The sequence below is a fragment of the Sorex fumeus genome, unplaced genomic scaffold (genome assembly GCF_029834395.1).
Source record: "Sorex fumeus unplaced genomic scaffold, SorFum_2.1 ptg000077l, whole genome shotgun sequence".
Lineage (NCBI taxonomy): Eukaryota > Metazoa > Chordata > Mammalia > Eulipotyphla > Soricidae > Sorex > Sorex fumeus.
In genome coordinates this window covers 4,710,863-4,737,310 of record NW_026606134.1, presented here as the reverse complement: position 1 = coordinate 4,737,310, position 26,448 = coordinate 4,710,863, and the positions used below count along the sequence as shown (strand labels likewise).

The 26,448-nt window shown below is 36.1% G+C and overlaps 1 protein-coding gene across 4 annotated transcripts in view; it reads right to left on the bottom strand.

Moving 5' to 3' along the window:
* The window catches only part of SLIT2 (slit guidance ligand 2), a 360,390-nt gene that overhangs the window by 101,571 nt on the left and 232,371 nt on the right, over positions 1-26,448 (bottom strand). For 3 of the 4 annotated variants that reach the window (XM_056130351.1, XM_056130352.1, XM_056130353.1), the window contains exons 7-9: positions 21,305-21,376; positions 18,393-18,556; positions 15,601-15,739 (exon numbers count right to left, since the gene is read on the bottom strand). In XM_056130351.1, the coding sequence (XP_055986326.1) occupies positions 15,601-15,739; positions 18,393-18,556; positions 21,305-21,376 (375 nt within the window). Of the gene's footprint in view, positions 1-15,600; positions 15,740-18,363; positions 18,557-21,304; positions 21,377-26,448 lie in introns of all 4 variants that reach the window. The other variant, XM_056130354.1, reaches the window with a different exon arrangement.

Below are 26,448 nucleotides of genomic sequence, written 5' to 3'. Positions count from 1 at the left end.
TAGTAGTAACTTACTTTAGTTTTCTGGCATGAAGTTTTATTTTATACAAGTGAAGTTTTATTGTAAAATTTCGTGTGCATCCTATACATAAAATATTATGTAAATTTCCCCACGTCACTAAATATTTTGGAAAATATTATTTTCCGTATCTTTAAAAACATTTTAAAACATTTTTGGTCATATTTTCTTCATTATTCCTTTCATTAGCCATTTAGGTTAATAATAATTTACAACATCAATAGGAATGTGTATAAGACTCTTGAAGCAAGCCTCTGTTTGAATATTTCCCTTACTTTCTCAGGTACAGCTACTTGTAACTAGCCTCGCTTTTGAAGGGCAGTCTCTTTTGAACTGTACTCTTAACTTGCTGTTATTGTTTCCCGTTGTAGTGGCGGTAACCTGGCTACAACTTTGTTAACCTTTGTGCTTTTGCTGTACATCACTGCATACCCCTGTCCCCAGCAAAGTGTCAGAGTTCCTACATCAATATCACACGTCCTGCTTCTATCAGCTTTGGCTCCAAAGAGGAAGTATATCTCAGAGGAAAAGAAATTATATATATATATGTATATCACTGTCCTCCCATTGCTCACTGATTTGTTGGAGCGAGCCCAGGCTTTGCTGTGCGGGTGAGATACTCTTGGTAGCTTGCCAGGCTTTCCATGAGAGGCGGAGGAATGGAACTCAGGTTGGCCAGGTCGGTTGCGTGCAAAGCAGATGCCCTACCCGCTGTGATATAGCTCCAGCCCATATATATATATATATATATATATATATATATATGAACACACATAACATATATATAAAATGATGACATAGCACCTGGGTTATATATCTAGGCCTTTGTGTGTTGTTTGTTTGGGGGGTGCACACCCCATGGTGCTCTCAGTTTACTCCGAGCTATGTGTGTGAGGAATACATCTGAGAGTGCCCAGGGCACCATGAGGTGCAGCATCAGAGATAAGTCTCCTCCAGGAAAAGCATGTGCTCAGCTGTTTCCCCAGCCCATATTTATCTGAATGTTAAGAAAGGGTCATTCATACATATTTAAATATCTCAATTAGCACGGCACTGTTAGCACTGTCCTCTCATTGTTCACTGATTTGCTCGAGCAGGCACCAGTAATGTCTCCATTGTGAGACTTGCTGTTATTGTTTTCGGCATATCAAATACGTCACGGGTAGCTTGCCAGGCTTTGCCGTGGGGGCAGGATACTGTCAGTAGCTTGCCAGGCTCTCCAAGAGGGGCAGTGGAATCGAACCCTGGTCGGCCACATGCAAGGCAAACGCCCTACCTGCTGTGCTATCGCTCCAGCCCTTTAAATATCTCAATAACTATTTAAATTATTTCATTCTACTAATACTGGTGACTAACACATACTATACTGGTGATTTAAAAATATCTGTTTTTTGGCCTTCTCTATTCTTATAAGTTAGATCTTAAGACATTTCAAATGTACTCAGTGAAACAAGAAGGAATACAAGATACAATCAGAATGCCAGAGCATGCAAAGCTTTCTTTAAATATAGACCAAGGAAATGTAAATTCATTTTGTTAAAATTTGCTTGCAATAATTTACTATGGTGGGGAAGGAATAAAAATTATTAGTAGTAACAGATTTATTTTAGCAGTAATCAAAATAATTCCATCTAATTATTTTTCATAAATTTTACTTCAGGTTCTTGAAAATGGTTTAATAGTAACCATTCACCCGAAAATAATTAATTTATTAATGTCTACTAATTACAAGATACTATGCCATATTATTGGAATTCAGTGGTAATTGAAAGCAAACATGTTCCTCAATAGATGGAGATTTTACTAAAAAGTGTTTAATTTTAAAGGGTGTTGGGAGGATCCTCCCAGGATGGAAGAAGCATGCTGAAAGTAGACTATAGATTGAACATGATTGCCACTCAATGCCTCTCTTGCAAACCACAAGACCCAAAAGGAGAGAGAGAACAAAAGGGAATGCCCTGCCACAGAGGCAGGGTGGGATGGGGGGTGGGGGGGTGGGAGGGATACTGGGACCCGTGGTGGTGGAAAATGGGCACTAGTGGAGGGATGGGTGTTTGATCATTGTACAAGTGAAACCCAAGCACAAAAAATTGTAAATCTACAACTGTACCTCATGGTGTTTCACTAACAAAAATTAAAAAAAAATGTAAATGATGGAGAATGGGCACTGGTGGAGGGATGGGTACTGGATCATTGTATAACTGAAACCCAAGCACAAAAATTTGCAAGTCTACAACTGTACCTCATGGTGTTTCACTAACAAAAATTTTTTTAAAAAGTGTTTAATTTTGTATCTAGGTAATTTGTACAATATAACCTTTTAGAAAATTCTGTATTTTCAGTGAGATTTCTAAAATGTCAATAACATAAAGTAATAAATGTGACCTAATTGTATCATTTTAAGGGCTGGAGCGATAGCACAGCAGTAGGGCGTTCGCCTTACAAGTGGCCAACATGGCCGACCCAAGTTCGATTCCTCCGCCCCTCTCGGAGAGCCCGGCAAGCTACCGAGAGTATTCGATATGCCAGACACAGTAACAACAAAGTCTCCAATGGAGACGTTACTGGGCCCGCTCGAGCAAATTGACGATCAACGGGAGGGCCTTTACTTTACTTTACTTTACATTACTGAATACTTCCTGAGAAGTTTTAAATTCATTTATGATATCCAAGTCATAACATAAAATATTTAGAATGATCATTTATTTTTCTGTCACTCAAATATGTGTTACTACTGATTAGATTTTAACTCACATGATTAGACTCACTGATAATATTATGACTTAAAGAAATAAAATAGTACAGAACTAGAGGCTAAAACTGACACATCTAATTTGAGGCTAAAACATCTGACACATCTAATTTAGAATATATTCAAATAGTTATAAACTGCATGAAAAAATACCAAATTTTATATGTAAAGTTAAACACACATAATGCAGCATACTTTGTTCATTACTGTGATGTACCATAACTCAGTCCTCACATTGAGAACCATTTAATTTACATCACATACAATAAAATGTTGAACAATGATATGCAATGGTTTTGCTTGCATTTGAAAAAAATGTCAATTTGCAATCTTGTTCCTAAAAGGAAGTATTTAAAACAGAGCTTATATTGTTATTTACTTTGTCTTGGAAGCGTACTGGCTCATATAGTACTGTCTCAGAAGCTCATTAAGGCAAAACATTAATTGCCTACTTCATTCAAAGAGATTCACAAGTAGGAGAATAACCTACCACCGGCAGATGTCAAGCATTAAGTTTTGAAGTATCTCAAATGTCCATTCTTTTCTTTTTTTAGTGCACAAATGTCACACTGATGTATGGTTTCTATAAACTGTTAGGTTTATTTTTTTAGACGAAATTTAGAACATATAAACTATATCAAAATGTATCTCAGGGGGCTGGAGGGATAACACAGCGGGTAGGGCATTTGCCTTGCACACGGCCGACCCGGGTTCGATTCCCAGCATCCCATATGGTCCCCCAAGCACCGCCCGGAGGAGTTCCTGGGTGAAGAGCCAGGAGTAACCCTTGTGTATCACTAGGTGTGACCCAAAAAGCAAAACAAACAAACAAACAAAAAAAAGTGTAAAACGTATCTCAGATATTGTTCCGCCTACACAAAAGGATGCGTGTGTGAAAGTATTTAAACTAGACTAAGAAAAACAAGGAAAAGAAATAGCAGCACTTTCAGGTGAAGAAGAAAAAATAAAACGAAATGTCTATTTTCATCTTTGCTATTTTCCAATCTACTTTAATAACATAGAATCTAATGAATTATATGGAGCAGAAATTTGAATTTATTGTTCCATGAACAATCTAATTAAAAACATCCCAGTGTTACGAAACAGTATAGTGGCTTTTTAAAAAATTTACTGCTGTGGATAAATGTCACCATAACCGAGGTTTCCAAATACTTCATGGAAAGAAAATTTAGTATTTTGAGTTTGAAACTAAAAATAAATTTAGAAAATTAAGTAGATGAGAGAAAATTCTATTAAATCATAGACTATATAGGCTTATTTATTGCAAAAGTGCCAGAACCTCTTCTACAAAGAACATGTGTGAACAATTCAAAAGCATTTCATCTCAGTACATACATCTTAAAGTATAAAAAATATATTGAATACTTATAAATATATTTATAAATAAACATAAAATATTTACTATTTTAAATACTATTTACTATTTTACCAAAATGAGTGGAATTTGTTATAAGTTCAAAAAGAAAATGAGGAAAATTTTGCAACTGCTACAATAAAAAATAAAAAAAAAATTCAGAATATTTTCTTTTCAAGACCTTTAAACCAATTGTGAAAATCTTCAAACTTGGAACTTTGGAGGAATAAACTGCAACCAATATGTAATATGTCAATTTTTGATGCTACTATAAAAACTAGAGATCCAGAACATTACCAATAGATCTGTCAGCTTTAATTTTACAAAGCCTTTTTACATGAAACAATATCTAGATATAATGGGTTCTGGTCATATAAAATACACTGGTTGTTGGTGAGCGGGCCTTACCTCAGTTGAATACACAATACACAGGATAATTGGACAATTAAAAAACTCCCATTTGTTCCTAAGATATTTACAGTGCATTAAACAACAGAATGTTTTTAATGAAAAAATTAGCTCACTAGCATTCACCTCTCAGGGAACAGTACTCTCAGTATTTTTCAAATTAATTTATTTTGACAAACTATACAAAATAATATCCACATGCTAGCACTGGAACAGTCCCCCTGAGAAGTATTTGTTTTTATTGTTTAGTGATTAAAAGTATTAACTTATGTACACTTGAATTAGATTCTGTATCTGCCGCTAATTAGCACTGTGGAGCTTGCAAAAAAAAATGTCATTCCTCCTCTTCTCCTGGTTTCTCTTTCTGAAAATATGTGGAATATATAATGCAGTGGTAAAAACTGAGGTTAAAAAAAATGGCATTTTTTTAAAGCACAAAAATGGTAAAGAAAATACAAACAATACTGCTTATATTACACAGAAATATACAGATTAAATAAAAAGTACATTTGATATATATTGATTTCTAGTGTGAAATGTATATGGTTGCAGAACACATCTTAAACGTCACAAATTAGCAGTAGAGATTTGCACATGACTCTAACTACCCCAAACACATACACATCATTCAAAAGGTTTTAACTTCCATAATCAATAGGATTCAAATATAGCATTTTCTAAAATTTGGAAACAGTCTTGGAAGCTCAAAGAAGTTTTTACAACCACAATAAAATATGAGTTTGGATTGACTGTATCTGTAACATACAGCCCAGATGCTAATTATACATGGTAATAAAACTGACAGTTCTGTGCATTTTCCCCATCTGCTTTTAGCATAAATGGCAAAAACAGCTGCCAGAGCATAGAACATAGACTTAATGGGGTGAGAGGGAGGGACTTGAGACTGAATGACTTTAGCTTCTGAATCTTGCGCTACTCAGTAGAGCCAAACATTCACATTATAGGTAGCATCAGTCCAGCATCTGAAAAGGAAGTAGCACTATTCCTACGACTTAAGAGATTTCCGGGGTTATTACATAATAATTCTAAAGTAAGTACTTTATATATCTGGAATGTTATTTCTAGCCTTAACAGAATATTGATGCTACTAAAAATCTGTCATTTATCCTTACATAAAATGGCCCAAGATATTTTAGATTGGGGTATTTTTTTATGTTATGTAATTTTGGTCCATAGACCTTTGAAGCTTAATAAATATCTCCAGCGGCTGAGTGAATATTGGCCTCTAGAGGGACATTCTTTGCACACAGCTCATTTTTTTTTTTTTTTTTTTTTTGCTGGAGCAATGTCCATACTCATTGGTTAGCAGCCATTCCTGTCTTGGGATGACTGGTTACTGAAAATTTTCCATTTTCTTAATTTTATTTTACTTTGTGCAATGTCATTTTAGGGTAAAGTCCCGAGTGCCAAGTCAATTGATGTCTTTTGAGTAGAAATATAACATTTTTTTCATTTGGACTCGAAGCATGAGAACAAGACAAAAGTGGTTTGGTGTGCTCATAGTCAGTTCTTATTTGATATTTTATAACAGTCTTATAATGCGGTAATATTCTATGTGTGTATTCATGTGGACACACACTCAGTGCAAAGATATACTCCAATCCACACAATCACACGCTTTAGGGTTAGCAGGAAATACTGACTTTGGGTCAGGGCTCACTAATTTCAGAACGGTGTATAGATTCAAGATATTAATAACACTAAGACTTAATTTTAATTTTTCTTTACTATTCATTTCAGAAATAATACCCATTTAGAATTTTACTGTTTTTGTTTGTTTTTCATTAGTAACTAAAGCCACTTGGACACTTACTATGACTCGGCACTGACTAATCCCCCACGTATTAATAATTTTACATTTAAAAGCATCATAAATGATCTTTACACAATATTTGTTTAACATTATGAAATGAGTAAATAGAAATTTGCATTCCACCTTTCCCTGCAATGGGTTATTGTCAAGCTATTCCTTACATTTTTCCTAAAGTTTAGATAACACGGAAACCAAGAAAAGTATATGAGCCATATAAACTTTTCATTAAATCTCACTGAATATATAAACAAATTAATATAATAAATTTGATTTATCTCACCATGAATAATACTTTATGTCCCAGGTGCCTTCCTTTTCAGGATAATGCTTACCCACATCTCGTTTTGCATCTTTATTTATTTTTTATGCAAAATTTAAAAAAATTAATTTTTAAATTTTTTATAGAAAATATTTAGGAAAATGCCACAATAGCATTAGGGTCATTTCTTAGGATAATTTCTCATCACTATTTTCTGCTAATGCTGTATTATTTCTTTCTTTTTATTCTTTTCGTTTTTGGACCACATACAGTAGTGTTCGGGTCTAACTCCTGACTCTGTGCTCAGGGATCATTTCTCGCAGGACTTGGGGAACCATACTGGGTGCCGGAGATCAAACCCAGATTGGCAGCATGAAGGCAAGCATGTCACCTGCTGTACTATCACTCTAGCCCCAATCTTTATTCTTTCTTATAAAGAATGTTGCTATGACATTCATAATGTCTCCCTCCTTTCCTCCAAACTGCTTTGCCTTCCATAATAGAAAGATTTCTTTTTAAAGAAATACTAATCTTGTCACTACCCTGCACAAAGATTTTTTCCTTGTATTTGATTATCATCAGCACAGGTGATTCTTTGAGATGAAGCCTTGTGTTATAAGAACAATTTAAAATATTTTAATTCCTCAAAGATAAACCTTACTATCATGAAATTTTGCACATGTTCAGAAATTTCTCTACCTGCAGAACACATTCATAACCTTGAATTTTCCTTGATTCTCCCAGGCAAACTAAAGTGTCCCTTTGGGTTTGTTTCCTGTGTCAGTACATATTTTATGACTTCACGTGCAGTTTTGACAATCTATTAAATGAAAGCTTCAATTCTTGGCACTGCAACATTTGGACAGTGGGAATTGTGTCTATTCTCTGGCACAGAGTAGGCCTCAAAAATATTTGAGTATCGAGAGCACAGGAAACAGAGCCTATGCAGGTGTTATTCTTTGTTTTTAAAATATTTTTTGTTTGTCTTTTTTATTTTTGGGTCACACCCAGTGATGCTCGAGTGTTACTCCTGGCTCTGCACTCAGGAATTACTCCTGTTGGTGCTTGGGGACCATATGGGATGCTGGGGATCAAACCCAGGTTGGCCGTGGCAAGGCAAACACCCCCCGCCCCGTTCTATCACTCTTTGGCTGCAAAGTAACACTCCCACTCCATAGGCTTTTTAATAGAAAAAACTTGGAATTTCAGCATTAGCTTATGACTTCAATCTTCATTTTGGTCTTTTTCTCATTTCTTTTTTGTACTTTATAAATCTCTGATGCTAATTTCCATCCTTAAGTAACAGTACATAAGTCTATGTTTTACTCTTTTTTTTTTTTTGCTTTTTGGGTCACACCCGGTGATGCTCAGGGGTTACTCCTGGCTCATGCACTCAGGAATCACTCCTGGTGGTGCTCGGGGAACCATATGGGATGCTGGGAATCGAACCCGGGTTGGTCATGTTGGCTGCGTGCAAGGCAAACGCCCTACCCGCTGTGCTATCGCTCCAGTCCCACATTTTACTCTTAAGTCACTACAGTTTTCTGCTTAAGTAATCACACAACTCAACAAGCATGCAAAGAGTTATTGGTTGGCTTGTCTGAGGGCCACGTATGGTGGTATTCAGGGCTTACTCCTGGCAATGGTGCTCAGAAATCACTCCTGGAAGGGTTTGGGGGACCATATGGGATGTTGGCTGTCAAACTTGAGCTGGCTCATGTGCAGCATAAATGCCCTATTTGCTGTACTAAGGATCCCACCCCAAGAGTTACATGTTTTACATATTTAACTCTTTTAAGTTAAAATAAGATACATAAGAAATAAAGTCAATAAATTATTAAAAATCAACAGAAAGGGTAAAATATTTCCATATGTTATGTATTATGAGAGTTTGATCTGCTAAATATATACAAACTCATATAATTCAATATTAGGCAGTACACAACATAGGCACATTTGTCTTACACATGGCCCACCCCAGACTGAATCCCCAGAACCACCAATGGTCTTCCGAGCACCACCAAGAGTCCCCCAAAACTATAATAATAATAATAACAACAACAACAACTTGATAGAAAATAAAACAAAAGAATATTATCTAACCAAAAAGTTAGCCATAGACATGAATAGACGTTTTACCCAAGAGCAGAGAAAAAAGTCCAATAAGTCAATGAGCAAGTGTTTAAGGGCACCAGTCAGCAGGGAAATGCAAAGCCAACCCACCTACTAGAATGGCTGCTAATACGGGATGGGGAGGGATCAAGAACATGCTGCAGTGTTTCTGGGAACGCTAGTCGGGGATGCTATTTGGGAACACCAGCAGGCCTTGGAGAGACCCCAAAGGGCTGGCCAAAGCACATGCCTTTCAGGAGAAAGACCCTAAGATCTCTACCCAGTGCTGCGTGTTCCCTGGGTACCAGCAAGCAGAGCCTGGCAGCACCACTGGGTCTGAGCAGAACTTCATGACCAGGCCCTAACGATGAACTGTCAGGGCCATTAAGCTGAGCTGGGTGTGACTTGGAGTAAAACCCCACATATGTTCTCCGAAGAAACCCTTGAGTAACTAACTACCCTAGATTCGACATCTATCCAACTCTTAGTATCTGAAGGAAATAAAATCACTGTCTTGAAGAGCTGTCTAAGCCAATGTTTGATGTCGTTTTATTCACTGTAATCAATATATAGATGGAAGTGTATTTCAATGGATGACAGGATAAAGATAATACATCTATACAAATATCATAGCATATATACAAAGGAATATTATTTTTTTCACCAAAAATAAGAAGCCCTGTTCTTAACATGGATGAATCTGGAGGTCTTTGTGCTAGAAAACAGACAGATGACTTTGAAATACATGTATTCAAAATTTTAAGCTAGTATTTTTCATAATTCAGTATTCAAAATTATGGAAGAGTTAATATATAAATAAAATGCAAAAGGATAAACACATGGACAATACTTCTACATAGAAAATGAGAAAACTCTATGAAAAGTTAAATTCAGTATCATAATTGCAGAGTGTAATCAGATCTGGCCTTAGAGAATCATTCTTACTTTCACTATTAAAAATTATATATGAAAGTAACCCAGAAGAAAATAGAGGAATAGGAGGACTCTCAAATATCATTCTCAACTTCTATTAATGTGATTCTCTTCAAAGAGTCCTCCTGACTGCGTAAGAGCAACCTAGTGATTTTACTCAACAAAGTGAGTTTTTTTTCTCTTTTTTTTTTGCATCTAATCAAGTTGAATAGCATGTTCAAAATAAGATATTGTAACTTCTGAGAACTGGAACATCATCTCATAGAAACAACACTCTCTGATCTAACCTGACCCCTTTGCTTCCTTTCTCTTCTATTATTTCTACATTTCTCTGATCTGCTCTCACATAAAGAAAAGAATTTTCTGAATCCTAAAATAAGGCAATGGACCCTCAAGGCAGTAGGACATCAGATCATATAAAATATACTACATGAAGGGACCAGAAGGAGCGTACAGAAGTTAAGCTCTTGACCTGCACACGGCTGACCCAACTCAATACCCAGACAAGTATATCTTTGCTACCCCAGACTGCCAGGAGTTGATTCCTGCACACAGAACTTGGAGTAAGTCCTGAACTTCTATTCCTATTTCAATTTATTTTAATTATGATTTCAAAAGAATTTTCTTCTTAAATTATTTTTTCTTAAAAATAATTGAGTAAATGAGAAAATATCAGCAGTCCAAAATTTATATGTGCATGAATTAAGTAGAAAAACTAATAGGATGAATCAAGTTATTCTACCCAGATTTATAGGCTGTGAATTGCTCTTGCACAGAATACGTACTTTCTGTTATGCTTGGATTTTATCAAGATAGTTGTAGGAATATAGATGTACTACACATTAAGGAATACATTGTTGAAGGAAATATCTGGTAATACATAATAAAGAATCTTCATAATTTATGGTAAAAATTCAAATTCTCAAACTGAAATATATGAAGGACTTTATAATTTCTAAGAACATATGTTAAAAATGTGGAGCCTCTAAAATGTTTTACAGTCTTTGTTCCATATTTTTAAATCTGATTGAAGTTCTTTATTCTAATAAAATGTGAAAGATAGAAGAAATGAACTACTAAGCTAGTAAGTTATATTCCATTATAATGAATTGTAATGAGGTATTTTGTTGGAATTGAAGATCAATATGATTTAGTACCAGATGCTCCACCGATAGAGCTGAAAATGTAATAATCAAAGAAGTAAAATTCACCTAGGGCTTCACATATGTTTTCATCTCTATTTATAAATGCAATTTATTTTAGTTTTACTTGATACAACATCCCCCTCAATACTGGATAACCTAGTGGACCACAGTTTTTAATTTAACATCTATGCTACTAAATTCTACCATTACACAAAATCTATAGAGCATATCAAAGAGGAAAAAAAAGTCCAATAATAAAAAATAAAGTTTATATAAAGTAAGCCATCTCCAATGTCATATTATCTTCAATATATTATATCAACAACAACTCCTCCTTTCTGCCAACCCAAGACACTCTAATAATCAGGACCTGATGATCAATTCTCTCCTGTGTCCAAACAATCTTACTCCTGCCTATAGCTTTCCTAATTTCACATTCTCATTGTTGTCTAGACCAACTTTCTTTCCAACTTTTTAATGATTGTAGCCTGCTTTCCACTTTTCTAATGACTGTAGACTTCTGCATCTTAAAAGAAACCCAAATCTGTTCCTTTATAGTGAGAACTGGCTTTTAAAAATCCTTTCTTAGTCAAACACGGCTGGAGTGACAGCACAGCCAGTAGGGCATCTGCCTTGCACGCAGCCAACGTTGGCTGATCCGAGTTCGATTCCTCCGCCCCTCTCGGAGAGCCGGGCAAGCTACCGAGAGTATCTCGCCCGCACAGCAAAGCCTGGCAAGCTCCCCGTGATGTACTCGATATGCCAAACACAGTAACAACAAGTCTCACGATGGAGACGTTACTGGGCCCACTCGAGCAAATCGATGAACAACGGGAGGACAGTGACAGTGACAGTCAAACACGTAAAACTGCTCTCTACCTACTCCTTAGCATTCATCCCTTTTCAACACTCTTAGGAAAAGCCTGACTTACCTACCGTTGGGTTTTAAATTCTCCAGTAACACACGCGGGTTAGATTTGTAGACCTATTTTCCATGCTCACTGGATTCCATCAGCAGGAGTATAGGACAACACAGAGTATTTTTTCACAGATCTTGCTCCCTGTTACCTATGGGGCTTTTCTGTAGCCGTATTTACATCCTTAGGCTTTAATTTTGTTCTCTTCACTATGGTCATTTGATAGTATTAATCATCAACTTAATTTTTCATAACATGAATACTCCAAAATTTTGGCCTCAAGTTTTTTTCCTACAAATAATAGCAACAAACTGGATTATTTAAGTAACTATATATGCCCCTTGTATTTAGTATTTTAAAAATTTTGCTCACTCCCCTCTTCCTTCTCAATTTTGGTCTTACTCCTTCCTTTTCATATACACTGCTGTCACATCATCTTCTTATCCCCAAATGCTAGACATTCTGGATCCATCTTTGATTTATTTTTCTTCATATTCCATCATCTAATTCCATTTTGTCAGCTTCTGTAATAGTTAATCCTATCTGTTTCCACATTATCATCCCTACTACTCTTGACCAGCTTCTGCCCTGATGAATTTTCCCTTGTATATAGGATAATAGGATATAGGATAATACGGTGGTATCAGTGTATCCTGATATCCTTTCCTTTAACTATTCCACAGGAACACTGCTAAAACATATTTTCTTGAAGATGCAAATTAAATTTTTTTATTCAAATGCATGATTCCTCTCCCACTCGTCCAAAAAGAGAAAAAGAAAGTTAGACAAAGATCTCCTTTCAATTTCTTTCTTTTTTATGTAGGAGTACTGCTATTTTCAATTAAAAATCATTTCTGTACTTGAGGTAACATGGTGACAATAGTGTTTAACTTTTATGGATTTACTCCACAGATTATAGTAACAAGAAATTGCATTTTACAAGCCACTCGTTCAGATATCAAATCCCAGTGCCAGTCCCTTTCTACTTAACCCCTTTTGCCGTCCAATCTTATTGCTTCTGCTTCTGATGATCATTAATTCTGAAATCCTCTTTCTGTGTCCACATTTCCCTTACCCATTCTCCAATAACTGTTCTATAGGCTATGTTACATGCTACATCAGTTGCATGCTCCTGTGAGTGGGCTTAAATCATCAAGGGATTCTTGACTGAATGATAATTATGTGTTACAAACATAAAGCTATACATATGCCAACTACTTCATTTCAAAGTGATGACCACCTTCAGTATAGGTGGTAAAAATAGGTCATTTGCTCTCCTTTCCACAGACAGTAAATGGCTGACAACCTGCAGTTCTGACTAATGATCTGCCTCAGGTTAAATACTACAACCTTCCCCTCATTTTCCATTCTCTAGCAAACACCTTGAACTCGGTTTCTCCTTTATAGCATTCACACTTGGACCTCATGGCACAGCTTCATTTGATCTTCTAAGTTTCTCTTTATTTGATGGAAGCTCTTTTTTCTGAAGGTTATGGGGATTAGGTGCTATCTTTATATTCAAAGTGTTTACTTCACAAATACTGTGAATAAAGGAATGGCTCATTACTCATTTTGAAATACATTCTAATTTATAATGACCAACATTAAAAATGTGTCTGTTAAAGATCAAGCTGGCTTGTGGGAGGGAAAACTGGGGATATTAGTGGAGGAAGGCTGGGCTGTCAGTGGTGGGAAAATTTTGTCTGCCTGAACCTCAACTCTGAATAACTTTGCAAATCAAGGTCCTCAATTATTAAAATAAATAAATAAATAAATAAATAAAAGGGCATTAATTCCCCCCCTCCCCCAAAAAACTAAAGACTTTTTGTATCTTTCTGTTGTCAAATTCTATCATATATTGATGATAATGTCCAACAAAGATGAAGGTCTTCTGTAATGGGTGTTTTTGAAATTAGATAGGATTATCTTATTACTTTTTTTCTCAAGAATTATTTTCTGAGATGTTTTCATAGGAACCTATGACTCTAAGGAAGCTAAATGCATGGCCCATAAACTAGAACACTCTCAGTTAACTATGCCTTTTGTTTATGGGGGTTCCTTCTTTCTAGAATGTCACCTGGAGACAGCAAAAACAAACAAACAAACAAAAAACCCCTCTATTTTTCCTTTAAGGTTTTGCTAAGAAATATATGTCAATTGGTTTACCCAGGGGTCAGAAATATAGCTTAGGGTTTATGGGAGCATGTCTCACCTGCTGAACTGAATTCCCAGCACAAAGTGATCCCTGAGGTACCACCAGGAGTGACCCTCAGGTCCATTACTGCATATGGACCTGGTGATCCCAGAACTGCTGGCTCTGGATATTGAACTATATGGTCCACTTACCTTACTATTTCAAAGAGTGAGCCCTGAACCCTCTAAACACTGCTTATGAGGCAAAACAAAAGTCTTCCATAGCCAAGAACATGCTCCATCAATGAAAGATTTAATGAGGCTAATGAATTGTATGCATGCATTACTTTATGTCTATGTCACCTAATCTCTACCAAGCTAAGGCCCCGACAGAGAATCACAGGTACATTGCCAAATCCTTTAAACACACTTTTAAACACACTTTTAAACACACATCAGACTCTTAAATAACATGAGTGTATCTTGTAAATCAAGGTTATTGTTATATGAAGTTAATTACAACAGTTGATTTATGAACAGGAGATAGTTTGGAAAGTAATATATTTTGAGCATGCCTATTATCAAAAGCTATTTGTCTTTGTAATTTCAACACCAAGTATCCAAAAATATTTAGTTAAAATTTAGAAGTATTCTATAGGAAAATCATATGGACAGGTAGTTAAGAAGCACTTTCTTATTAATAGATATTGAAAACTACTTAAATGCTCACCTGCTACATGGGAAGAGCAAACAATTTATATCTCATATGATTTTGTTTTCTCCATGGGACATCTATAATCCACAAGGGCAGAGAAATACAAATAGTAGCAGAATACAAAGCAAAAATAACTCAAAAAATTTAACCTGCTGAAAATTTAAAAATCTCATATGTGGCCTTCTATAATAGCATTTTGAATATAACCTTGTGACAGATGATAGAATAGTGTAAAGCAAAACAAGAAAACTACATTTTAAAGTGCGGGCTCTTGAGAAGCAGAACATTTTCTGGTTATCTTGTTCCTGTGAAGAATGATCCCAGCTCAGTTTTTCTCTAATTGTCCCAGCTCTGAGTTGGCTGTGAACAAGAGGTTCTACAAACTTGAATAGTTGTAGAACTCATTTCTCCTAAAAAGCCTGCTAGCACTATTTTAAGGGCAGGGCAAGCATTTCTGTCCATTTCCTTAAAGGCATTTCTTCCCATTTATTTACAGGCATTTATAGCACAGTGGTAGGGCATTTGCTTTGCACGCAGCCAGTCCGGCCGAGCTGGGTTCGATTTCTCCGCCCCTCTTGGAGAGCCCGGCAAGCTACCGAGAGTATCTCACCTGCACAGCAGAGCCTGGCAAGCTAATCATGACGTATTCAATATGCCAAACACAGTAACAACAAGTCTCAAAAAAAATGGAGACATTACTGTACCTGCTTGAGCAAATAGATGAACAATGGGAGGATAGTGGAAGTATGATTTCCAGTTCTTTAAGGGCATTTCTTTTTCATTCTACCTATGTTACCAAAGACCCACCAACAAAAATCCCTAAGCACTCTAACTAAACCTTTAATTAAACAGAGTAAGTTTCAAGACAATTCCTGAAAGGAAGCTTCTACTAAGGTCACTGATCAGACTTGTATTAAATCAACTCAAAATCTCCCCCAGAAAGCCATGAACTGGTCCCTGGGGAAGCCGAGAGATAAGAGGTAGTCTGGGAGCACATACATTTCTGTGATGGTCTCAGGTAGATTGGTGGGGATATCGGGGAGCCCCTTTCCCCGGCAGTCAACCATGTTGTTGCTACAGGTACAAGCAGCAGGACAGTGCAAAACACTGCAGGAAGGAGCCATGAAGGACTGGTGACCTGAAAAAGAACAAACGACAACGGGATGTTTCCTCTCGAGTTTCACAACTATGAACCATGAAGGATGATCTCAAATGACAAAGCAGGACGTGAAGCAAAAATGCATTTCTCTAAATATCTGATACTAACATGATCTGAAGGTACTAAACTCTATTTGAGGAAGCATGCATTTGTATGTTGGGTGTCAATACTGAGATGAAGCGGATGATGATTTTCAAAACTATGAAATGATCGTTAAGACTTCAAATTAATGATGAGGAATGCTAAGTTCAAATTTAGAGCTAGAGCACTGTGCAAATTCATTCTCCCCAAAGCAGCCATTTCACACAAATCTATTTCATTTCTACTGAATTTAAATAGAGAGATGAGTCATTACTTAACCTTCTATAGCTTAACTTTTTCTCAAAAAAAAAGGGTAAAAAAATAAAATTTCTACATGGATAGTTCTAATTGTTGATTGTAAACAATCATGTTAATAAATGCAAGGGACATCAGTTTGTGCAAAGTTTGAGGTTTTCCTTTCAAAGACTAATTATTACCTCTTTCTTTGAAGATACAAAAAAATACAATGCACCACGCAGTTCAGTAACGGTTCATCTCTAGGCTTCCTTTTTCACTGCAAGAGCTACCTGAAGGCATATATTTCTACTTCTCAGTTTGGGGAAACAAATGTGTTTTGAAGGAGATTTTGCTATCTGAATGACAACAGAAGGTCAGCAAACTGACATCCATCAGCCACAGCTTGGTTGCTGGAGGAGGGGCAGCCCATCTCACCCCGCTGGAAAGAGCTGGAAGGATAGTGCTAGGCCTGCACACTCAGTCACCCACCCCGCTCAACAAGCTCTCACACTCGACAATAGTATTCAGTCTAAGAAATAAACATAGAACTTGCCTTCTTCCTCATCTAGAAAGCCGGGGGCAAAAGTGAAGAGAGAAAACAGTGGTTAGTAACAATTGGTTAGTCATTTCATAAATAAACAATTAAAGCCATCAGACCTATTGAGGATATACTGAGAGATCTGAAGAAAAATTCTGTTGGTATGATAAAGTGCGGGAAAAAACATATGAAGGGGCCAAAGATGACAATAGGATATAATTCTGTACCGACATCTCTCCTTCCTTTAAGAAAGACTAATTTATTTGTGAAGAAAATTTTTTGTTGCATTTGAATAGATGCAGAACAAGACACATACTTCTAAAATAATGTCAATGGAAAGCAATGTAATATTAACGTGAATATGTGTATGTGGGTACATATATACACATATATAATCTTTGTACTCAACTCGGTATAACTTTGGACAAGGTTATTTAGCACTCTTTTTCTCTACATTTCAATCTCAATGTAAAAAATGTCAATGGAGATCAATGTAATATTAACATGAATATATATATAATATATATATACGTACATATACACACATATACAGTCTTTGTACTCTACTATGTATAACTTTGGTCAAGGTTACTCAGAACTCTTTTTTCTCCTTATTTTAATCTCAATATAAAGTTATTATTTGGGGCTGGGCTCCTCTCGGAGAGCCCGGCAAGCTACCAAGAGTATCTTGCCCGCACGGCAGAGCCTGGCAAGCTACCCGTGATGTATTCGATACGCCAAACACAGTAACAAAAAAAGTCTCCAATGGAGATGTTACTGGGCCTGCTCGAGCAAATCGATGAACAACGGGAGGACAGTGACTTGATTTGGGGCTGGAGACAAAGTGTAAGGGTAAATGCATGTGCCTTATATCCTACCACTGCACAGAACCAGAAACACACCACGAGCACCTCTGGTAGTGGTTCAAAATGCCCCTGAAAAATAAGTAATATCAGGGACTGGGAAGATTGTTCAGTGGAAAAAGATTGCTTTGCACTGTGTTCAGTCCCAGGCCCCCCATATAGACCGCAGAGCCTACCAGGAGTGATCCCTGAGAGCAGAGCCAGGAGTAAGTAAGCCCTGAGCCCAGATTTGACCACCACCTACCAAAAGATAACATATATATGTTTTTAGAATTTTATCAGGGAGGTGACATGAGGTAAATACACATAAAATAAGATGTATTTTACACCTGTATATGTAACAAAGATGCATAAGCACATAGGAAAAGCTGAAGTAAACATCACCTTGTGATATTTTTCATAGCTCATGTCTGATTTGTGGGTTTAGATTTTTGTTACCAAAGCTAATCATATAAGTCTTTTCAGTAGAAGTCAACAATACTATCCCTGAATACACAAACACATATTCTGTCCCCCAGCAACCATACTGGAACTACTTTCCCCCCACCACAAATTTCCTGGTGAGATAAATTTATCATTTTCCTACAGTTAAAACAGAATGAAACAGGGATCATGAATAGTTTATATTTCAACTAAAATAGAAACTGAACTGTCTTCCATCCTGACCTAGGTACAAACGATCCATCCTTGCTACACACACACACACACACACACACACACACACACAAACACACACACACGTTTCTTAGGAGGAAGCCTGACACTCACAGGAACAGGATTGCCAGAGGGATTAGTGCACAAGTGCACATTAGTGAGGGCCACGCAAACCAGTCAAGCATACGACCTGCCCTGCAACACTTTCTTATGTCAAAGCAGACGCTAACACAACCGCCGGCAGATCTTTCTCCCTTACCACTGCAGACAAATTCTCGCTTTTGAACCTCAGCTACATTATGTCCCCGCAGGTGGGATGGGCCCATACACTGGGTATAGAGGCCCACCCGGGGTCTCTGGCGCAGCCAGTCAGAGAGCCAGGCTAGGTGACAGTCACAGTACAGGTTGTTGGAATGGAGGCGGCTAGAAGAGAGAAAAGCAGTTTAGAACAAACAGACAAAACCCCAGATTATCTGCATCACTTCAACATGGGCAAGATACAGTTTATTATGCAATTTCCCCCTTAACCTAGAAGCAGATGAAGCCATGCCAGTCCTGATCTGATTATTATTCTAAAAGTTAAACCAGTTCCAAATCAGAATCAAGTTTCTCTTCCATGTGCCTTTGAAATGAATAAAACAGGCTGGGGTTTAACATGGTTATGAAAGACCTTTTGCCCAAACTTATTCAGAAAGTAAAGAGAAATATGTAAGTCTATGGAAAATTGCTCTGAATGCAAAGTGAACCAAATTGTCAGTGTACAGACAATTGGGGTGGTGTGGGGGATGAAAAGGGGAATGGTGGGGTTGGCACAGGGGGTGCATTTCTCTAAGTCAAGGTTCTCAGCTTGCAGTATCAGTTAGACTTCTTTTTTTGTCTGTGAAAACTGCTTGCAGAATCTTTTTAGCAGGTCACTTTGATTTTTTTTTTTTTTTTTTTGCTGAACAGGGCAGAATAATAATTTAATATCAAACACTTCCTTCACATTATTCTTCTGATTTCCTTCTTTTTGTTTAATTGCAGAAAAGGGGATTAGCTGCTTTTGGCTCCTGTGAACCGATCGTCAAAGAGCTTGAACAGAAATTAAAAGACAAATGACTGAGAGTGAAGGAATTAAGTGATTCCCCTCTCTGCTGGCGGGGAGCCACGCCACAACATGGAGCCCTTCCAAGTGGCAAATAACACTCTCCATTAATAAAATATCAGACAAATGTATCCACTAAATTAGGTAAATGACTTCGAACTGGCTTTTATGTTTTCTCAAACTAAAGGAAAGGACATCCAAAGCTATAAATCAAAGCATCATTCCCAGAATCATCCATGGCACTGTAATATCATTTTAGGCCTTTATAGCTGATGTGCTCAATTCTAACCCAATAACAGTAATGGATATTAAAACATGGAACTCAGTCCAGTAAGATAATTGGACCATAAAAATGGAATTTTTAAGTAGCAACGATAATACAGAATAATGAAGCAACCAAAGCAATGGAATTTCAACTTGGGTGTTTGACATCTTCCTTATGCCTAGAGATCTGGAAGACTGTTTTGCCTCAAAATGAGAAGGCATGCCAGAAAAACCAAAAAACTACACTTAACAGAAAGCTGGGTGACCTCCAGTTCAGTTTGTTTGGAAGTCAAAGGACCACACTTTGGAAATCAAAGCAACGCATGCCACAGCATGGTTCTCTGAGTATGCAGTTGAAACCGAACTCTACAATGATGCAGGTTGTACACAGGTTTGAAATGGGAAAAGTATATACAAATATAAAAACCTGATATTAAGAAAAATATATAGGGAATTTCAGAGAGAAATTAAGGCATGCTTTAAAAAAAGGTGAATAGCGGGCACCTTTAGTCTTAGCTGTATTCATTTTGCAAGTACTGGTAGCTCAATCAAATCATTTTTTAAAATATCAGCTAGAGTTAATGAAAAAAAATGTTCTCAAATAAACTGGGATGTTAATTTGGTCAGATATGTTGCAATCTGATAGCTCCAAGAAGACAAAATTTAGCTGTAGGTGTCTAGTTTTAAGATATTCATTTTTTAAAAAAAATTCCATTTTAAGATAGTTAAACTGATTTTCTATTGCATATAGGCTCAATATTAGTGAAGAACAATGATATTGAGATCAGCATCTATGTCCCAGGGAGGCAGGAAGGCGCTAGAGCATGCGGATTTCATGTGGGTGACCAGGTTCGACCCCTGGTACCACACAGGTCCCCAAACACAACTGGGAGCAACCCTCAAGCACCGAGCAAGCACTAGACCCCAAACCATGTGTGGTACAAAGAGTACCAAAGTAAAAAAGGAAAAGAAAATAGTTACATCACTTATTTTATCATAAGCTCACAATTTGATTGCTTCTTTTGTAAAGAAGATCAATGTAACATTTTTTCAGTTATAAGCTGCTATAAATTCAAAATATTTTGAAAAGTCAAAAATATATTTTATTGGGTAATATATACATCTATATATATATATATACCTTCTTCACAAATACTTTTTAAAAAGAAGATGGCTGTTTTCTTTACATTTCATACCATTTCTCACATGCAATATACAAACCCAGTTCAAAGGAGATTTGTCTCTGAAAATGCTTTTCCTAAATATTCCACACTGGATTTTAAGAAATAATCTTTCTCTCAGACAAAAAAATACTATCTGAAATACTTTGTTAAAGAAAGATTTCTATTCACCTAAAATATTTTAATGCTCATCTGTAACCTCTGGAAAGAGATTTTGAAATATAAATGCTGACACAACCTTAATTACAGAAGCAATAGAGGGTGATGTTTTAATTTTACAGTTACAGAGGATGTTGGGGAGACAGGTTAGCTTTATTAGGTCTGCTTGCCTTCCAGTAATAAAATCACAAAGATTTACCATTTATCATTTCTGACAGTCAATCAAGGGCTCTTCCATTTCTTAATGTATTGTGACCTCCACAATAGCTCAAAGTAAATGTTCGCCCCAACCCCAGCTTCCCGTAACACATATCAAAGATAGCTTTCAAGTTTTTGGAAAATTAACTCAAATATCCTATTTATAGAACTTTAGAAGAAGTGGTGTTTTCCTGATCTATACTAGGAATCAGCACCCTTATTGTTAGCTTACTAAAACAGGCTTTGCTGATGAAATAAACCTTCACATCCATTGTGACTACTTACAAAGTTCTAAGTTTAGGCATGTGATTGAAACTGGCCACCGAAAGTCTAGTAATGTTGTTATTGTTGAGAGTTCTGTAGAAGAAAGAAAAAGTAAAACATTTTAGATATAAAAGTTTATCCATCATTCCATTTATTTAAAATAGAGAAAACATCTGATTATATTTCCACAGGAAAATCCCTTGGCAGAAATGGCAAGGTGAATGCCTGGTATTACACAAAGGATATTAAAAAGTTACGCCCTTCCATATTTGTGATGTGTTCAATTTTATCAAATATCTATAAAAATGCATGGTTTAGGCAAAAGTATCTCTGATGATTGACACATTTTGTGCACTGTGTGAATGAACATATACTCATGATCTTGCTTAAAGAATGAACGGGAAACAGTCATGGATGGGAAACCTGAGAATCTCTACATTCCTTAGAGAAGTATTATGTGTAATTAGTGATCATGAGTAAGTGAAAAAATTTGACTCCCCAACTGAAATCTCAAAGCAATAGTGCAGAAAGAGTTTTTTTTTCAGGCCCTAGTACAGAATTTTCCAACTGTCCTTTATTTTAGACATAAGACCCTGTTGAAATTTGAGTAGTAAAAACAGCATCTAAATTTGGTACTTGCATGGGTGGGGTCATGACATGACATAGGTATGATAAAATCTAACAATTTTTGGTTGCATCTGAAAATTCTGTTCTTTGTTTAATGCTATTGGGAGTGGTCATAGTTTCTGAAAGCTATAGTCAGGAAGATGAGTATTCACGGAAGATGTGAGAAAAACAAGCAATCAATGTTATTTGTATTATTACCATGATTTTTATTATTATTGTTAATCTTCTTCCCCATTTTTATTAAGTATTTCTTTGTGTTTTAGATTTCGGACCACACCCAGTGCCCAGGGTATACTCCTGCCTCTGTGCTCAGAGATCACTCCTGGCTCGGGGACCATATGGGGTGCTAAGCCACTGGGTGCAAGGCAGACACCCTACCTGTTGCACTATCTTTCCTACTCCTCTATCAAATATTTCTTAAATGACTTAGTATGTATGACAACATGAAATTTAATAAAAACATAAATAAGGGATGAATCCTGTTCTTAAATATTAGATACTTCAACTGAGAAAATGAAATTACACAAGTTATAAAAACAAAGCCAATGGTATTGAGGAGAGCTCTTTTTTTTTTCTCTCACCATGACAAAAAATGTGTGATAATAGTGATCATCAGACTGGGTGAGTCCAAAGTAGAAATAGAAAACTACTGTAGTATCTGGAGGGTTGTGTAAGGTGCGAACTATGCAGGAAGTTGCTCAAGGAATTAAGGAGAAAGGACAATGATCCAAGTGGAAGAAGGATTCTGGAGAAGAGGTTAAATCAGAGGTTGAAAATTCACTGGCTATAGAGTCCCAGACAAGTAACTTAAATGACAGAAGTAGGCTGCATGTAAGGAAATTCACTGGAGCAGAGGGATGGAGAAGGGAAGACATTGATCAGGGAATAAGGAGGAACTGTGTAATTAGCAATAGTGTCTGTGATAGCAGCTGATCGCCAGCTCCAATGCTCTGCTGCTCTCTGTAATGGAAAACTGCCAATCTGTTTTTCTCAAGAGAGAAGCTACACATGAAATTTTTAGATCAATCCTCCTAATTTTTAAACACTGGCAACCAATTAAATGATTTCAATGAGTCTGGGGACCACGTCTGTTAGCGCGAAGCAGGATACATTATAAGGCCGCTTAGGCCAGCTGGTGGTGCCAATGTGAGATATGAAGTGTTCGCAGATTGAAGGGATCATACAGTTCCTCCATACAGGGGGGCACAATCACTACAGATCTGGAACATGCAACTCCCTTTTGACTCTGATTTTCAGTGTCATGGATGATGTGAGAAATGATCCAAGTGATTTGACTTAAGTACAGAGAAAAAAAAAGTTTATGACGGACCTCTGAAGTCCTCAATGTTGGTTTGTGTGATCGAAAAGTCGCTAGGTTTTAGCAGACTCAAGTGAAATGAGATTTTTTTCACATGCCATTAAACTATATCCTGATGTTTGAACTAAAAGGTTTCACTTCTCAAAGGGATTCACTTTCAAATGACCCCTTTCCCGCTCTCAACATTTATATGGACTTTATGTGGCTAAAACCTTCCGAATCAAAAGCATACTAAAATGTGACTTTGGGGATAAAACAGTATTTTAAAATGTAATTCACACTCAGCAGGCATAAACTGACTTAGAACTATAAAGTTTCTTACTACTCCATACAGAAACAAGTTTTCATTTGAATCTAAGCTAATGGGTATCATTTGAAGCTGAATTTTAATCCATGTAATACAGTAGAAGAAACAAATTCATTTAGTACTTTTATTCAGTGTACAAATCATTCTATACTCATCTTAGTTTTTGAGTACATTTTCCTATATCAATGCTTATTTCGATATACAACCTCAGGATTTTATCTTGTAATAAGAAAGTTTCTTGCACAAGGAACATCGTGATATATAAGCATGATGTGTTTGTCTTGATAATTAAGTTGGCAATCTCAGTCTTGAACTTAATTCCACTTATTAATCTAGTGTTCAGAAAAAAAAATAACACATTGACCTAGGTAGAGTTGCTGTGGTTAATTTTGAGTTGTCATCTAAGTATAAAGAAAGGAAACAGTTTTAAAGTCAAGCAATCAGAACTCCACTGACAAGTCAGTTTACTCTAATAGGTTCACTGAGAAACTGACTTCTTGGTGTTATGTATCTTGCTTTTTCTTTCCCAAACTTCATCCACTCTCTCTTCCATTTTTGTGCACATCTATGCAAACATTTGTTATACTGTGTGGCCATGATAATTACTCCTACCTTCTTCTTGGTCTGAAGATATTCACACATTAAAATATGGAACATGGGAAAGGAGAGATAGTACAGCAGGTAGGGTAGTTGTCTTGCATGCAACGAACCCCAAGTTGGTCTCCAATATCATATCCGGTAATCTGAGCACTGAAAGGAGTAAACCCTGTGTACAACCAGGTATGGTCCCAAAACAACAACTAAAGGAATATGGAACCAAGATGTCTAAAAATGAAAAACCTGGCATGTCCCTTCTTAATTTCTATATCAAGAAGATAATGCTTGAAGTGAGCTGGACAATAAAAAACAAATAAAATATAATTTTCTAGAATATTTCTTAAATAACTCTTGTAATAATATCTCTGACCAAATTTTTATAATTGGTGAACTTTTGATTTCCATGAGGAGAAATTCGAACTTGGTAAATCCCAGTCTTTCTAAAACCGTACCTAATTTTACCTCAAATATTTCATCAACTTATTTCTCTAAAAGTTGTCTGTACTATAAATATTTAAAATATAAACATATTGAAATGTTTAAAAATGCTTCACACTTTAATAAAAAAAAGTAGTTTCTGTCTTTTGAAAACTAAAATACATTTTCTGGTATTCTGTTAATTCTGTTAATTTTAATAATATTTAATCCAACACTTATGAACTTATATATCTCTTTAATATCTATATACAAAAGTTCTCAGAATCATCACTGTTTTTCAGTTTTGTTCCGTATATTATAAAATGTCGATAACTTTTCTATGTTTCATGATAGTGGATTTTGCTCAAGTCATGTTTTAGGTATTTTGCTAACAGGGTAAACTGCATGAGGTGGCTATGCTTTCATGAATTTTCTTCTTCCAAAACTAGGATTGGTTTAAACTTAGAAACACATAGTTTCCGTTTCATGGGTTTTTCAATACCTAGCACAGTTCCTGGCACACAGGTGGCCTTATAGATGACAGGTAGATGAATAGATAGGTTGTTTGGTAAAATGATAGATGGTATACTCTATAATAGAGAACACTAAGCATATACTCAATGTATTAGATATACTCATATATATAAATCATTGAATATCAAATCAACATTTAAACCGTTTCACTTAATATTGAAGCTCTTTATGGGAGTTCAATTCATCAAATATATTCAGCACAATTTTCTATAAAATAATCGGTATTGCTCATAATCCTAGTTAGAATTCGGGATTCACTAAAAATGGTTTGGCTCACCTTCATTCACTATGTACTTATCATAGACAAAGTTAGACCACTATCAACCACTACTATGAAATCATATCTGTGTCTTAGTTATTCTGTTCTAAAATAGCATCACTAAGCTTTATGTATTAAGAATGGTTCTGCAGAACAATTTAAAGTGTGAACTCATGACTATGGCGTATATGACAAACACTTTGAATGTTTTTCCATGAGGAAAAGTTAGACTGCTATCAACAACAAAACCAAAGATGGCCCCTCATGTGTTTAGAAAACAATATATTGTTAGAATCCATATGATCTCAATCAGATCATCTGGACTTGCCTTTAAAAGTAATAATGGCAGGGGTCGGAGGGATAGTTCAGTAGGTAGGGGGTTTGCCTGGCACAAGGCCGCCCTGGGTTTGATCCTCAGCACCATCTATGGTCCCCTGAGCCCACCAGGAGTGGTGAGTGCAGTATCAGGAATAAACCCTGAACACAGCCAAGTGTGGCCCCCAAGCCAAAAAATAATAAAATAATGATGAGAATAATAATGCTAATAAGAGCTTATGGTATATCTAAACATCTAACAATTTACTCAAAACTGAAAGCATATCATATTCATATGATACTGAAAATATTGATTAAAATAAAGTCATTCTAGAAGAAACATTAAACTAAATTAGATTTTGAGATTAGACTTTTCAGAATTAAATACTGTACCTCAAACTCAGTTTATAAAGCAATGAAATTCTTTTATGGAAACATTTCATGATTTCTGGGTAACTTTGAAAGTGACTAAAAATTCAAAACCTTCTCACACAGAATTCAGTTTTGGATTTCTGAATAAAATGAATCAGGAATTAAATATAAAACAAAAAATATATTTAAGGATGGGGTTTGTAGGTACATTTCAAATTTGAATATTTGAGGAAATTTTCTAGAAATGTATAGGTGGTTGAGTGACTCTAATTTTCAGGAAAGTTGTTTTTCATTATAATGAATAATTTTATATAGATTATTTTATAAATCAAAGGTTTGTAGAGATTATACAGATACCTCTAGCCAATGTTATCAGCCATGTTTACCCAGCCAGGAAAGAGAGAGAATGCCAATTATGA